The following is a 16,021-nucleotide window of genomic DNA, read 5'->3' as shown; positions in this document are numbered from 1 at the left end:
CCTCTTATCCTTGCCAAACACCCAACTTGTGGATTGAAAACTGCTGGAGGGCAGTGGGTACTTAAAGTCATAGTCTCTAACAGTCTGATGATCTCTTCCCTTTACCCTCCATCTAGTCACCTCTTTATCTTTCTCCTTCTCTGCCCCCGCTGGAGCCATTTGGGTCTCATCTCAGAGGCTCTGAGCCTGCAACACTTCACCCATTAATCTACTATCATTTAGAAATCTTTCTCTTGGGCTTCCCTGGTGGCGCAGTGGTTGGGAGTCCACCTGCCAATGCAGGGGACGCGGGTTCGTGCCCCGGTCCGGGAAGATCCCACATGCCGCGGAGCGGCTGGGCCCACGAGCCATGGCCGCTGAGCCTGCGCTCCGCAACGGGAGAGGCCACAACAGTGAGAGGCCCGCGTACTGCAAAAAAAAAAAAAAAAAACTTTCTCTAAGAAGCCTTCCCTGATGTTCTGACACTGGACCTCTATGTTTCCTTGAGAACCAGTGATTAACTGCCATCCACTGTGGTATGGTATTAAAATGTCACCCTTACTACACACAGCAGTTCTTAAGCACAAACTTAAACACAATCTCAGCTGAGCACCTGGCCTATAGTAGGGTGCTCAGCAAGTATTTGTGGCACACTTTTTTTTTTTTTTGGTATTCCATACTCACTCCTCACTCAGCTCTATGGCTAACATTCACAGTAACTGTGTACATTAGAAAAAAGCAGCCCTTCCTCAAGCCACCTGATTGCCATTTGCAAGAAAAGTCATAGTAACTATACATACAGTGACTGTGAGGTGAATGGTGCCTCTAGCAGTTGTGCAATGTACAAGCTACATAACCATGAGCGGAAACTTTGCCTCTACCCCCAACATAACAGGGGGGCTTGTAGAGTATTCAAGACACTGATAGCCTCGGGAAAGATGGAGTTAGGTTCTTCTCTGAGAATCATAAACCCTTGTCAGGCAGCCACTTCTTTTACTCTACATCCAATAGGCAGGTCAAGGAGGAAAGGGCTTGTGTAGGGGGGAAGGGGATATTATATAGGGGGATGTTATCCCATTCCTACACTGATGCCCACCTACCCCCAATAACCAAGGCACAGAAATAAGGTCTGGGCATAGGGAAAAGTCAGGTGACCAGCCAGCTTTAAGGAAGGCTAAGGGAAGAGGAGCTTCCCACTGCCTAATTGTATGGTCTAACACCAGACCCAAGTCCCCAAAGGTCACTGAGGATGCGGATGGAGGGGAAGGGGAAGGGAAAGGATGGTGGGAAGGACCCCTCTGTTTCTCTCTGCAGACTCAGGACTGGTGGGAGCAAAGCTGTTCAAATAGACACAGAGACAGGCCCTTTAAAAAAACCAAAGCAGACCCTGGGATCAACTTTATTGCTGATGGTTGTGGCCTCTCCTCCCTATGACCCCGTCTCTCCAGTGGTCCATAGCTCCTCCAGGATAGCACAGGGCTTAGCCTCTGCTGGGCCAGAGGCAAGGGAGACAATCTGCCTTCCAAGTCTGCCCCCAGCTCAGTCCCTCCCCTGCGCCCATCCCACCCTATTGCACATCAAATCATGTAAACATGGCTATGGGCATGGCCCGGAACAGCAGTGAGGCAGATTGATGTGTAAACGAATTTGGGACGGGGAGCCAGACCCAGTCACCCAGCCCCACCTCACGCTGGGGCCCACAGTTAAATCTGGAAAAGCTGGGGGGCCCGGTCCCAAACTCTGGCTCAGATGATGCAACAGTGCAGACAGCTCAGCTCCCCTCTGCCACCCACCCTCTCAGATTCCAGGTCCTGAGGTCCACCCACCCCTGGGCACCCCTCCAGGCCTGGGCAGCAGATGGCAGTGTCCAGTTTTCTCCCTCCCACCCCCAGCTGGAGGTCACTGGTGCTGGGTCTTCCTAGATGCCCGGGGGAAACCGGAAACCGGCAATGGCAGTCTGTCCAGCCCTGTGGAAGAGGCAGGGTGGGCAGTCAAAAGCAGGATATAGGTTCAGTCCTCAGGGATAAGACAACCAAGCCACAGAATGGGTGGATGAGATATGCTGCAAAGCAGACAGCATGCCATCTCCCCTGCTTGGGATGACCACTGTTCCAGAGGGCTCCATCCCACAACCCCACCAGCCTCACCGCCACTCCCTCTCACCAAAGGCCCGGATCAGCTCTGCCCGCACAGCTGCGGTGAAGGTTTTCACCAAACAGAGAGTGGTGAGGCCCGCGAAGGCTGCATTGTAGAGGAACACGATGTAGAAATTGCCCAGCCAGTTGAAGCGTCCGAAGTCACCCAGAAGGTCCAAACGAGTGAGCCCTGAAGTACAAAGGCCAGGATGGGAGGTAGGCTCCCCAACCCTTCCCTGGCTCAGAGCCCAGCTTTCTGCTGCCTCCTGGTGGCCACATCTCAACACTGCAACTAATAGGTTGGCTTCTATTCATTCGTTATTCCTATCTCCCAAGCTCTGTCTCAGGGACAGTTCAGGGCTATTGAAGAAAGTGTCAGCAGCTAGGCTTGCTTTAACTTCCCTTCCAGAGTCTGGCATCTTCTCCTCCCATGGGGGGTGCCCTCTGGCTCCAGGAGTCCTGAGGAGCATCCTGGGCCTGCTACTTGTTCCTGGGCCAGGAGCCTACAAGCCAAATGTTCTTTTTAGTAGACAGAGCAGTGTGGAGGCTAAGAGCTCTGACTCTGGTCATGGCTGCTTTGGTTCATATCCGAACCCCGCCCTATCTAACTGTGTGATCTGGGGCAAATTCATTAAATATCTGTGCCTCCGTTTCTTCAACTATAGAGAAAATAATGGGACTGTGAGAATTAAATGAGACAACACACATAAAGCACTATATGTGCCAGGCACTATTCCAACACTTACCAAGCCCCTAACAATAATAATATAATCATCATAAATTAAAATTCTGGAGGGCTTCTCTGGTGGCGCAGTGGTTGAGAGTCCGCCTGCCGATGCAGGGGACATGGGTTCGTGCCCCGGTCCGGGAAGATCCCACATGCCGCAGAGCGGCTGCGCCCGTGAGCCACGGCTGCTGAGCCTGCACGTCCGGAGCCTGTTGCTCCGCGGCGGGAGAGGCCCGCGTACCGCAAAAAAAAAAAAAATTCTGGAGGCCCGCCCCCCCCACTTAAAAAATATTCCTACCAGCATCCAACCTTAAAGGAACTAACTGGTGGACCCACAGGCCAAGTTTCCTAAATCGCCATGGCATAAGTACAAATGGTAGAGTAGAGAGAATATGAACTTAAGAATCAAATAGAACTGACGTAAATACTAAATCATGTACAGTATATAGATGACGATGGTGGGGAGGTGGGGAACCTATGCAACTCCCCTACTACCTTGGGTGAAGCAGTTACAGTTTTGAACATTTTTACCAGGTAATGCTAGATCATAGGTAAAGATGGGAGAAGAATTGAGCATGTTATTTCATGCCCAGCGTGTAGAAAAAGCACTGGACACTGGACTGGGGTTCAGGAGACAGAGGTTCTAGCCTGGCTTGGCCTTGCTTCAAACAAGCTGTATAACTCTGGGTAAATCAGTTAGCTTTTCTGTTTCTCTCTTTTTTTTTTTTTAATCTTAGTTTGGCCATGCAGCGCGGCAAGCCAGGATCTTATTTCCCCGACCAGGGATGGAACCCACGCACCCTGGAGTGTAAGTACGGAGTCTTAACCGCTGGACCGCCGGTAAAGTCCCTGTTTTTCATCTTTTAAATGAGAATGTTGGGACTTCCCTGGCGGTCCAGTGGTTAAGACTCCGTGCTTCCACTGCAGGGGGCAAGGGTTGATCCCTCATGCCGCAGAAAAAGAAAGAACTGTTTATCAGATGATCCACCGCAAAAGAAGATTTGGGGGAAAGTGGTGCTTCTCCACCAAAAAAAAAAATGGAAGTAAGTAGGGGAGGCTGTGGGATGGATGTAGCAAATGGAAAAAGTATGAGCTTTGAAGCAACACTACTCTGAAGCTCAGCATAGCATTTTATAGAGCCTCTGTTTCTCCATCTGTAAAATGGAGATGATCCCTCCTCATAGGTTTGTTGTGGGAATTAGAGAGAGCATGAATATAATGTGTCTGCTTAGTACCAGTAGGTACTCAAAAAAAGCCAATTCTCTTACCTCCTTTTGCTACTTACCCAGGGTTCGAGAGAAGACAGGAAGTGCTGAGCTTAGGACCAGGAGACAGACACAGTTCCCAATTATCTGGGTGGGATTAAGGAAAGGGCAGGTCAGGGTAGCAGAGCTGCCAGCACCTAGTGCCCAGGCACGCCCCCCAGGCCAGCTACCTGCGTCATGGCTGTGTCATGCCACCTGGGCCGCAGTCCCCAGAAGAGTGGAGAGCTGTAGAATCCCACGACCGAGGAAACCATCAGGTAACTGTCACTGGGTTAGGGAAGAACTGGTCTGCTCCCAGGGATTAATGCCTCATCTCAAAGGGAACAGACCTCTCTCCCCCAGCGCTCCTTTCAAATCAAGTCTTTTCCTTCTTTCTGAACCCCGGGTTGGCCAAGTCTTGCCCCCTTCCCTATCACTCCCACTGTAGCTCTGCCCAGCAACCCAGAGGAGACAGGTTTGGTGAAGAGAGGCAACGGTGGGTTTCCAGAAAGATACAAGATGAGTACGACCTGAACGACGGCACCAAAGGAGCCCAGCTTGGAGAAGGAGACCTGGCCCAGGGAGGCACCCTGAGAGATGGAGCAGTGTCACTGTGCAGCACGCCCCACCATCATCAATGCCACCCGCACCCAGCCTACCCTCTGGCCTCAGCTTCTGCCCCCTCACCCAGCCTTTCTTAGGCCCTCCCCAAAAGATACGGTGGGAGGGCAGCCCAGTACCTGCATGCCCCGGGGCATGGCAGCCTCATCGATGAGCAGCTCCAGGATGTGGATGGCCACAATGAGCACAGACAGACCCTGTGTGAGGCAAGGTCATGGACTCCCATCCCTGTCCCAGCCCACAGTTGTATCCAGAGTTGAATGTTAAGAGCAGACACTCTGGTCCAACATTTTCAGTTTCCAGTTAGCTGTGTGGGACCTCCTGAAGGCTGATGCTAGCAAGAGAGCACCTTTGAGGGTATTATAAGATGCACCCTCTCCAGATGGGAGGGATTGCAAAAAGGCCAAATAGAAAAATATACCTCTTCCTCCAGACAAATAAGACTTATTCCCAAGTCCAGGATGTAGCAAATGGGGGGATGGACTGGATTTCGACCCTTATTTTCACCCCAGAGCAAACCTGCATAACTGCTTAGGCCCTGCGCGGCCTTGGGCAAACTCCTTAACTTCTCAGTTTCGTCATCTACAAAATGGGGACTGATGTGCTCAGCACAAGGCGGGACACAAAGTAGATACTCGCTGAGAGGCAACTACTATTACTGATGATAACCAGGTCCTTGCATCTCCTCCCTGCTCCCTGAGAAGGTCTAAGGTACTCAAGGGCCTACTACCTCCCACCCCCACCAAGGCTGGTATCCGTACCGTCAGTACCAGCAAGCACAGCATGGCCAGTGGGTAGCCCAGGTTCCGCTGCCAGGCTGAAGCCTTCCGCCGCTTCTCTGTGCAGGGATGGGAAGCAGTTAGCAAGGGCCTAGAATGAGGCTCTCTTCTCCTTGGGGAAAGCAGGCATCCCAGTGCCTACCAACCCACATACCCAGCAGGACCCTCTGTGTCTGCAGAGCCAGGACCCGTCTGTGCAGCAGTTCCATGTCCAAGGGCAGCCAGCAGGAAGTGGGATCTGAGGGCAGAGAAGATGGTGCTGTCCCCGAGTCCTGCACAGGCCCTGCCCAAGCCACGCTCACCATCCCAACTGGGAAGAGCTGCGTCTCACTGCAAATCCTGCGGGTCAAAGCTGCCTCCTCAAAGGCTGAGCAGTGCAGCTGCTCCTCCAGGTCCTCCAGCAGCTGTGGGCGGGGGAAAGGGAGGGATGGGCTGTCAGAGGCTCCCTGATCCCAAAGGCCCCAGGAGAAGCCTGCTCATCTCAGGCCTCCTTTGTCCTATCCCTTCCCCTTCCCTCATTCACCGCCCTGCGGCCAGGCACTTTATGCAGTCCCTCCCAGCTGCCATGTCTTCTGCTTTGTATGCCTGGTGACCAGCTCCAGGTGATGAGGGTCAAGGATACAGGAGCCAGCAAAGGCTGTGGCCCTCTGCAAGGTGTGCACTGCACAACTGTAGGGTTGCTTCATTGTTTGGCTCCAGCTTTGCAGGAAGCCCGCCCTGCAGGATCAAAGGACAAGGGGCACTACATACCCGGGGCTTGACCAGCAGCTTCCCAGTGACCGAGAACATGCGGGCGAGACCTAGCGGAGTACACACTGTGGGGACAGGAGCCAGTCACCTACCAGACCCTTCTCTCTACCGCTTCCCCTACCCACCCTTCCATTCCGTCCTCCACCCTGGTTGCGCTGGCCTGAGGACCTTACCCATTCCCTCTCAGGTCCTGAACACTCACCCAGGAGCATCAGGACCCCGAGAAAGGAGATGCAGGAGTAGAGGTAGGGGAGGTAGTACTCCCAGAAGTCTAAGGGTAAAAAAAAATACGTCAGCCCATCTCTCTCCTCCTGCTTACTGGGGGATGACAGGCCTCAGAGTCTAGGCAAAGGCACAAGACAAAAGCCTATAGGGGTTAGGAAAGTAATGTAAATGAGGAAAGCTGGCCAGAAGAAGGAGCGACAGAGACTATAGCAAACTGGAGATCCTGTCTAAAGGGCACAACCACTATTTGGCCCAAGTCACTGGGGCCTAGTGTGGCCAGATCCTCAACCTCGTCAAGCAAAGCCAGAAACCTGGATATTAATGTGAAATCTCCCCGTTTCAACGGACTCACATTTTTTTTAATCATTGTATGGGCCCAATGGAACACTTCTACAGGTTGGATTTGGCCTGAAATCCATCCGTTTGAAACTTCAGTCTAAGAGGGAAGGTCCCAAACTGCTCCACTTTAGAGGGATACAGTTGGTCCGGGCAAGGGAACATCGGCAGCTGAAGAGTCAGCCGGCCTGGAGGGTGGGGAGGAAGCTGGCCTTCTCACCATACAGGGACTCCGTGCTGGCCTTACTGTTGTCCACAATGGCTGACGCCACCCACACCATTCCCAGCACCAGCAGAGTGAGGAACATCAGCATCACCACCGTCTCGTAGACCCGGGCCAGGACACCCTACAGGAGGAGGCAGTAGGTGGGGGGCGGGCAGTGTGGGGAAGGAAGGAGACGGCAGAGATGGCAGCTTGGCTGGGGACCCGAGAGGACCGGATTCAGGAGGCAGCGGAGGGCATTTCCCGCTTACTCTGCTAAGTCACTCTGTCCTCCTGCCCCACAGTCCGGGATCATTCCCTCTACTGGATATCCTTCATTTGCAATCCCCCTCCCCAGATCCCTTCTCCATCCCTGTCTTGCCCTGGGAGGCTGACCCCGAGGTCTGTGTCACATAAGCTCTTTGCCCTCTGGTTTCCTGTTCACCTTGCCCAATGGGAAGGGCTGGCAGGAGAGTGGAAGGTAGGAAGAGAAAGAGTCCAGGGTAATTTTTTGTGTTTCCTCCCACCTTGGGCACCTTGGACACTATCTCCTCTCCTGGGTGGCCACACCTCCCCAGTTTCCACTATCAGTGGCTTCCAGAAATTATTTCTTCCTTTGGCTCGGACAGGCTTAGGGGTGGTAATGACCTCCTGTTGTCACTAGCGCCTCAAGCTCCTTAGTGCTGATTAAACCTCTGCAAATAGTCTCTTCATTAAAATCTCTTCAGTTGAAACATCTCAGTGGAATCCTGTCTCCTGTCTGCACAGATTGATTGATACATTCCCCCACTCACCTTTCTGGAGCCAGCGAAGCCCTCAGACTCAGTGAAGAAATATGCAAAGGGCATGAGGAAGATGAGGGACAAGTTGGAGAAGAGGAAAACGAAGTTCCAGAGGCCTAGAGCAAAAAAGGAGAAGCAGAGATGGTCATTAAGGGGGGACCCCAGCCCACTGGGGACTGACCATGTGGCAGGGAAGGCGGGAGGGATGGGGTGCTCTATGACTGATTAGCCCAGGCTGTCTGTGTCTGCCCTACCCTATCTGCTCTCCATCCCCACCCTCAGCTGCAACCAGGAGCGATGTACCATGGATGAGGGAGCCGTTGAGCCACTGGATGTAGTAGTTCCGAGGCAGTGAGAGCAGCACCTCGTTGCTGATGATGGAGAAGGGCAGGAGCAGGACAGCACCCAGGGCGACTGCCAGGGTGAAGGTGCACAGCTCGAGCCTGGGCAGAGAAGGGGAAGTGCCTCTGATTAGCTCAGACACTCACTTCCCTGGGCCCAAGAAGCCCCATTCGTCCCCACAGGCACTTGTGACTTCTCCTAGAACCAGCTGTAGCAGTGACAGACCTAGGGAAAGAGCTGTCTAGCTGGGGCTCTACCCACTGCCTCCCCACCGTAGCCCTTACCTCCAGGAAAGCCTTGGCATGTGGGATGGGAACAGCTCAGGCATTTATGGGAAACTGGTCGCCTGCCATATCACTTGCCCAGACCGTCCCCAGGAATGAGGTCCTCCCGCACTTGCCTATAGGGTGTGCCGGGCATGATGCCAAGCTAAAGGGCCTGACTTCTCTGCTCAGCTCAGGGAAGTGGATTTCTGAGCTTGCCTTCTTCAGCCTGGACAGAGCAGGGTCACTCCATATGGCTATGCCCTATGGGAAGGTACTAAGGCAAAGCGGGGACAAAGGGAGTTGAAACCCAGCTTCATAGCCAAGGCCTGTGCCCTGGGCTGCATCAGCTGAAAAGAAGGGACAATTATCTAGTTGGTCCGTGGGAGGTGAGAGAGGGAGGTTGCCTTTTAATCTGTTGCCTGTTGAATCAGAGGGGTCATCTCTATATTTTTCTCTTTAGGTGCTAGTGAATAATAACTGCCTAGAGTAAGGGCCATCCTCTCAGAAATAAGCATGCCCCGCCTTTGGGGGTTCCACCTTCCCCACCCCCTGCCGTTTCCATCAGTCTGTATCCCCGCCCCACACCCTCTCCAGTGGCTGCTGGAAGGTGACGCCAAGCTGGAGCCACTTCTGGTGACTTAGGCCCGCAGAGGAGGTTTCAGAGTTCCTGGCCAAGAGGCTGCTTGAAGCTCCCGGCCCAACCTGGGAGACAGGAACAGCAGCTTTTCCAAGCATCCCTAGGATAGCGTAAAGCCAGAAGAAGCCAGAAAGGGGGCGGAAGCAGAAACTCTCTCTTCTGACACCTTACTCTCCCCCAGCTCCAGGGGCCTCAGATCCCAGCTTCTAAAGGCTACTAGTGCCAGGTACTGAGGCAATGACACTTACGCAATCTTGTTGACTGTAGCATCTTCATCATCCGCTACAAAAGACAGAGGCATGGGGAAGAGGCAGGCCATCAGTGTGCAGCTCTGGGAGCCATCTGTGTTGCAGTGTGCTCTCCTGCTCCCTCCTGTCTCCTGGAAGAAGGGCCTGGGCCCACTGAGGCAGAGCTGGGCAGGAGGCCCTGGGAGAGCTCACACTATGAACCCCACAACCTATTCTCTGGCCAGGGTGGCAGCTAAAAAATCAGTGGTCTCAGGGGCTTCCCTGGTGGCGCAGTGGTTGAGAGTCTGCCTGCCGATGCAGGGGACACAGGTTCATGCCCCGGTCCGGGAAGATCCCACATGCCACGGAGCGGCTGGGCCCGTGAACCATGGCCGCTGAGCCTGCACATCTGGAGCCTGTGCTCCGCAACGGGAGAGGCCACAACAGTGAGAGGCCCGCATACCGCAAAAAAAAAAAAAAAAAAAATCAGTGGTCCCAGGTGGAGATAGTATGGACCAGAAAGTCCCCCACTTCCCTCCTTCCCCAGCTCTCCTCCATCATAGGTTCCTCTTTGTAAGCTGCAAATACAATGAATGACTGGTCTGTGAAGTTGGCTACATCAGTGGCTAGGTAGAGCAAAGGGAAATGGCGGGGGCGCAGGGCGGGGAGGGAGAAGCATGGAGAAAGTCCCCAGGGAAATCACACTGAGGACTAGCTGCCTTCTTGTCTGAGGGTGCATAAAGCCGTCTGGAGGGGAGGAAAGCTTCAGGCCAGGACAGGAAGATCTGGACAGGCTGGAGCTAGGAACTGTGGTAAGTGTGTCCCTCCCCTTAACCACACAATGCCTACAGAATGCTTTAATCTGAACTCTCTACCAAGAGAAAGGTCACCATCACCAGGTCCTGGGGCCCCAGTGGTCAGGGAGGTCTCTGGTCCTGGGTATAGGAGCACTAGGAGAGGAGATGACAGAGCTTGTGCCCATGATAACATTCACCCTGCAGCTGCCTGCTTTAGGTTCACAGAGAGCTTTCACATTAGCCATCATATCTGCTCTACACAATGACAGTGGACTGGGTAGAGACTGTTAGGCTCATTTTGTAGAGGATGCAACTGAGGGTCACAAGAGTTGCATTACTTGCCCTGTGGCTCTGTTAGTTGAGGGACTTCCATCTAGACTTTCCACTCTACCACCTTGTCTCTGCCTGTGGAGGGAGGGAGGCAGAAGAGGCAGAGGCTCCAGAACGGCCACCCCTCCTTTCCCAGCAGGCACCATAGGCTGCTTCCCCTGAGGCTGGTGCCATGGCAACGGGAACACTGGCAGAGGGCAGGCAGAAGGGAGGGAAGTCACAGGTACCTGTGGTGAACTCAGCAGGCTTCTTGAAGCGGGTCAGGGCGATGTGGCAGAGGATGTAGAGTGTCGCAAACAGAAGTGTTGAGATCTGTGGCAGAGTGTGAGCGAGATGAGAAGCTCTAAGCCCCACACATTTCACAGCCCCAATGGCCTCTCTTAATTCCACAGGGACACGTTCCCAAAACTAGGCTCCATACTTCCAGGGGTTCCATCTTTCTCCCCAGTACTTCCTTCTAGTCAAGGCCTCAGGGGCCTACAAGAAGCATCAGACAGGGGCTGTCCCATGCACTTGGGAAAACAGTACCATGCCCAGCTCTACAAGGGTTTTTTCCCAGGAAAAAAATAGTTCCAACTGAACCCTGGTTGGTAAATTGTCAGAGAAGACGCCTAGAGATGCACATATCCGCACACCTGAAACAGGCCACAGAACCAGAGGGAATTTACTCCTAGCACATTATTGGAAAAGGAAGCAGGTTTGAGGGGAAGAAGGGGATGTCTGCATTGTCCTGGTGCTGCACCCCCCTCTTCCTCCACTCCCACCTTGATCCAAGCTCTAGGAGAAAATAAATAGGAATCATGTTCCTAGACCAACTCAGAGCTTCCACTCTGTTTATTCAGGGGCCCTGAAAGATCAGGTCTGCTCTGGGCCAAACTAGAGCCTCTTTGATGCCCTGTCCTTAATAGTAGGCTTTAATTGGGGCCCCACATCTATAAAGTTTCTAGAGCTGGCATCAGCCCCTTTAAAAGCTATCAATCCCTGGTCCCTACCTAAGGTGATTTGCAACTGCAGGGTAGGCCTCAAAGGGTCTGTCCCATGCCCCTGGGGGACTACTCCTCCAATGGACAGTTAAGGCAGGACTTGGCCAGGTTATTCTACACATGCATGCATCCCTACTCTACCGCAAGTAAGCTGCTATTGCCCAGGGAAGGAGCCACTAGACAGCTTGGCTCCACAACCAGGGCCAGAGAATCTTGAGATGTTATTGCGTTTGAAGTAGGCAGGATCAGGGACTTCCCTGGTGGCGCAGTGGTTAAGAATCCGCCTGCCAATGCAGGAGACACGAGTTTGAGCCCTGCTCCAGGAAGATCCCACGTGCCACGGAGCACCTAAGCCCGTGCACCACAACTACTGAGCCTGCGCTCTAGAGTCTGAGAGCCACAACTACTGAGCCCACCTGCCACAGCTACTGAAGCCCGCACATCTAGAGCCCATGCTCCGAAACAAGAGAAGCTGCTGCAATGAGAAGCCCATGCACCGCAACAAAGAGTAGCCCCCACTCGCCGCAACTAGAGAAAGCCCGCACGCAGCAACGAAGACCCAACGGAGCCAAAAATAAATAAATTTAAAAAAAGAAGGCAGAATCAGTCTCATAGGCGCTCCAGTCCCCAAGAGGAGCTGACCCTACAGGGAATCTGCATACAGCTCTCTATGCAAAGAGAGAAGTTATAGACCCCAGGAGAACCAAGGGTCCAGGACAAAACTGTAGCTTTTAATATCAGGGAAGTAGGGTAGAATGAGCCACTCAGATTGTAACTGCAAGATTTTTACTGCCTAGTGCTCTGCCCTGGGCTTGCTTAATAAGCAGGAAGGTGGGAGGGCTCAAAAGGTCAGACTGGAGTTCCACGCAGTTCCATGCAGTTCCAGCAGAGGCTAGGTCATTTTCTAGAGCAGGGGATTGGAGCCAGGTGGGGGAGGTACTAGAAGCCTTCAGGCTGCCCTTGGCCAGCACTGATGTCCTCAGCTAATGGGACTAAAGGATGGGGGAGACATCCAGGAGGCTGCTTCTCTGTCCAAGGTCTCATCCCTCCCTGTTCTCTAGGAATGTGGGTCTCTGGCTCTACACTGTCTCAAGGCCTGGGTGTGCCTCCACGATATGCCCAACCCTGTCATGTGGAACTATCCACTAAGAAACACACAAGGAAAGCTTCCTGAAAGCAGATCTGGAGCTCTACACATGGACAGATATACTCCCTACTTCTCAGTCCTCACATATAAGGGCAGACCTAGTTATGCCATGGCTCACTTTAGCCCTCCTCCAATCTGAGGCTGCCCAGGGCAGACTAGGGCCAAGTCTGAGAAAAATGAAGGATGACCCCATCAGTGGGTTCTCCACTCACTAACTTCTATTCTTCTAAACCCTTCCCTTTCCCTTTAGTATTTGTGGGTGAGGGCTACCCAGGGGAGCTCCAAGGGAGGAGACAGAGAAGAAAGGAGAGAGATGAGAGTTCAGAGCCGGCCTGAGAAAGATGCGATCCCCTAAACTCCACTGGGTGTCCCTGGCCCAGAAGTGAGGAGTCCCTTGCTGTGTGGCAGTTTCAGCTGTTACTCTAGGTGGCAGTGAGGCAGTAAGGAAAGCAGCCAGGTGCCCTCTGTAGCACCGGGGGAAACCACTCACAGGAAATCCCTGAATGGCTGGGAAGCTAGGAAACTCGGCTTGCAGGATTTCTAACAAACACCAATAAGGGGGAGGAAAAGAAGGGGAAACTTTACTTGTTCCCCATCTCTACACAGTAGAATCCACCTCAGCAAGAGTACTTTCTTCTAAAGTGGGAAACCCACCAAAGTCCACGGTTCGTCTCCCCTTCGTCAAACATTATTTGGGTTTGAGGGGTAAGTGCAAATAAGCCTCCCCCCAGCCAAACCCATCCCTCTCCAACCATCTGACTAAAACCGGCAGGCTCACCAGGCTCCCAGACACACGAAGACCTGCACTCCGAACATGGGCGGGGGTGGGGGACAGGAGGGGGGGAGGGGCGTGTCGAGTGGGAGGAACGGAAACCGATCGGCTTTGTTTATCGCGCAGCTACCCAGCTGACCCGATCTAGGGATTCGCCAGCCCGAGCACTGGTCGGACCAGGGCCCTTCGTCATTAGCCCCTGGACCAAGCATTGTCTGCCGGCACTCTGAGCCCAGGTGGTCTCACTCCGACCCGGACTCTCCCTCTCCCGCGACTCCCGTTCCCCACTTGGTCCTACCCTTCCTGCCCGGGTCCCGCACTCACAATGCACTCGCGGACCTTCTCGTGGAATAGCTGCTCTCGCACGGATAGCACTTCGTAGTCAGCTGCTTCCATACTCTGCTCAGCATGACTGGGGCGGGGGTGTCTCCGGGCCCGGGGAGGACCAGCGGGGATGAAACCGCCGCCGCCAAGCACCCGGACCCAGCGAAGGAGCCGTTTCTTGCAGCCTGTGACGAAGACTCGGGGTAATCTGGGGCTCAGGTTCTGTCGTCTGGACGCCCTTCCCTTAAAGGGGCAGGCACCCGCGGGCCTCGTTTTAAAGGGCCCCAGCCCCCCGCTGCTCCCTCCCCTTTAAGGTCAGGCTTCCGTAGAGTTTCAACGCAGACACCAGCCGATAGGCACGCTAAGAGGAAGCGCAAGTCCCGGTTCTATTTTACAAGAGGCAGAGCGAACACAAAACGGATGGGCGGGATCATTCCAGGGAGCGGAACTCATTGGTTCCTACTGAGCTGCCGCTCTTCGCTAGAGGAACGCTGATAGGCTCGCCCCGTGGAAGGCGGGATCTTTGGGGCTTACGGGTGCTCGTTCTAAAACTAAGCAACTGTCTTTTTCACCTCCCGTAGTTGATGAGCAACGAGTGTGACCTTGCTTAAATAAGCCATTTGGATCAGGCCATCCAGGTGGAATGTGAGAGCACCATAGGGTTCTGAAAGGTACGGCTTTCAGTAACAAAAGGCCCGTAGTAGCATTTTCTTTTTTTTTTAATTTATTTTTTTATACAGCAGGTTCTTATTAGTTATCTATTTTATACATATTAGTGTATATATGTCAATCCCAATCTCCCAATTCATACCACCAGCACCACCACCATCCCCTCCCGCTTTCCCCCCTTGGTGTCCATACGTTTGTTCTCTACATCTGTGTCTTTATTTTTGCCCTGAAAACAGGTTCATCTGTACCATTTTTCTAGGTTCCACATATATACGTTAATACAGGATATTTGTTTTTCTCTTTCTGACTTACTTCACTCTGTATGACAGTCTCTAGATCCATCCACGTCTCTACAAATGACCCAATTTCGTTCCTTTTTATGGCTGAGTAATATTCCATTGCATAGTAGCATTTTCTGAAAGTGTTTATTGTGGGGTGAGGAACCCACTGCCGCCAAGTTTTCAGTCAGTCACTTTTGTGGGAGCCCTAGTGTGTGCTAGAACAAATACCAAAGAAAAGTGGATAAGAAACTACAGAAATATCCATCTGAAACTTTGTGAGAAAATGCCCACAGGGGATCATGGGCTGAGTCAAACATTAGCTGACCACCTACTATGTGCCACTCACTTTATAGATTTTATCTCATTTTACCCAGGGAAGGTATGATTAGCATTTTAGAGATTAGAAAATGGTGAGATATTGTCACAAGGGATGCAAGTTACCTTCCTATGACCTTGATACATGTACTGTTTGGGAAGTCCCACCTTCATGGAGTTAAACCCTTCCTCTAAAATGGAGGGAGTAGTACAGGGGAAGTTAAAAGAAGGGATGAGTTTTGCAAAACCCCCCACTGAAGAATAAGAGCGCAATTCTAAAGGACTAGACTGTGTCCCGTTACTATCTGAGCAAGAGTCAGGGGCCAGAATGAACAAATGAATTCTGTACTCTTGAAACAGGGCATGTACCTTTATCTCTATTCTGTTTCCCCAGTGATTTGAAGTAGAACCTTGGGAAATAAAAAGCATATACTTGTATATACATACATATTTGTGTGTATGTTATATATAATATACTCCATATGTGTATGTATGTATGTATGTATGTATGTATGTATGTATATATATATGTCTTTGGTAGTAGCAAGATAATGAGAGGACGTGAATAGCTGATTTCCCTTTTAGCAACCAAGCTTGGAGTGAAGAGAATCCAATGAGAAGAGTGGGCAGAGATAGAAAGAGAAGATAGCCGGCTGGGTCCTTGGCTCTGTTGCAGGGAAGGAAAGGAGAGCACAGGAAGGTGGCTTGGGCCTATTGCGTGACCTTGGTGCTTAACTCTTATCTTTATCTCAAGCCAAAGTACTTTAACGATCTTGTTAAAACACAAATAAGATCTGCCCCTGCTCAAAATCCCTCAAAAGCAATCCATTTGCACTTAGAAATTCACCTGCCTTATAGTAAGAATACCAAGCCCTGGGAATTCCCTGGCGGTCCAAGTGGTTAGAACTTTCACTGCCGAGGGCCCAGATTCAATCCCTGGTCTGGAAACTAAGATTCCACAAGCCTCGAGGCGCTGCCAAAAAAAAAAAAAAAAGGCCCTCAGGGGTTACCAAATGGTGACCTCTGGGCTGCATTAGACATGCTGTGTTTTGTTTGGCTCACAGAATCTTTAATAAATTTGAACAAACATGCCCTTGTCAGCCCAGCTGTGCATTTGAGTTTGTGACCTGTGAGCTAGCACCTCTCTACTG

General features: G+C 52.2%; 1 protein-coding gene across 3 annotated transcripts; it reads right to left on the bottom strand.

The window, feature by feature from the left end:
* Positions 1–1,344: 1,344 nt before the first annotated feature.
* On the bottom strand, positions 1,345–13,973 carry LMBR1L (limb development membrane protein 1 like). 3 transcript variants are annotated; one of them, XM_060166330.1, is made up of 17 exons: positions 13,606–13,973; positions 10,607–10,691; positions 9,274–9,307; positions 8,084–8,223; positions 7,793–7,896; positions 7,017–7,143; positions 6,438–6,506; positions 6,236–6,300; positions 5,817–5,889; positions 5,640–5,723; positions 5,468–5,544; positions 4,826–4,903; positions 4,602–4,675; positions 4,277–4,367; positions 4,127–4,193; positions 2,143–2,304; positions 1,345–1,946 (listed from the first exon to the last, which is right to left on the bottom strand). In XM_060166330.1, exons 1-17 carry the CDS (start codon positions 13,675–13,677, stop codon positions 1,879–1,881), a joined length of 1,470 nt encoding a protein of 489 aa, XP_060022313.1. In that variant the 5' UTR covers positions 13,678–13,973; the 3' UTR covers positions 1,345–1,878. The 3 variants fall into 3 exon arrangements, with proteins under 3 accessions (XP_060022313.1, XP_060022311.1, XP_060022312.1); XM_060166328.1 differs by having other exon boundaries at positions 5,640–5,889; XM_060166329.1 differs by having other exon boundaries at positions 5,640–5,889; positions 7,044–7,143.
* Positions 13,974–16,021: the final 2,048 nt, after the last annotated feature.

This window comes from Lagenorhynchus albirostris, chromosome 11 (genome assembly GCF_949774975.1).
Source record: "Lagenorhynchus albirostris chromosome 11, mLagAlb1.1, whole genome shotgun sequence".
NCBI lineage: Eukaryota > Metazoa > Chordata > Mammalia > Artiodactyla > Delphinidae > Lagenorhynchus > Lagenorhynchus albirostris.
The sequence above is the reverse complement of the archived record's forward strand: the minus strand, read 5'-3'. Positions and strand labels throughout refer to the sequence as shown.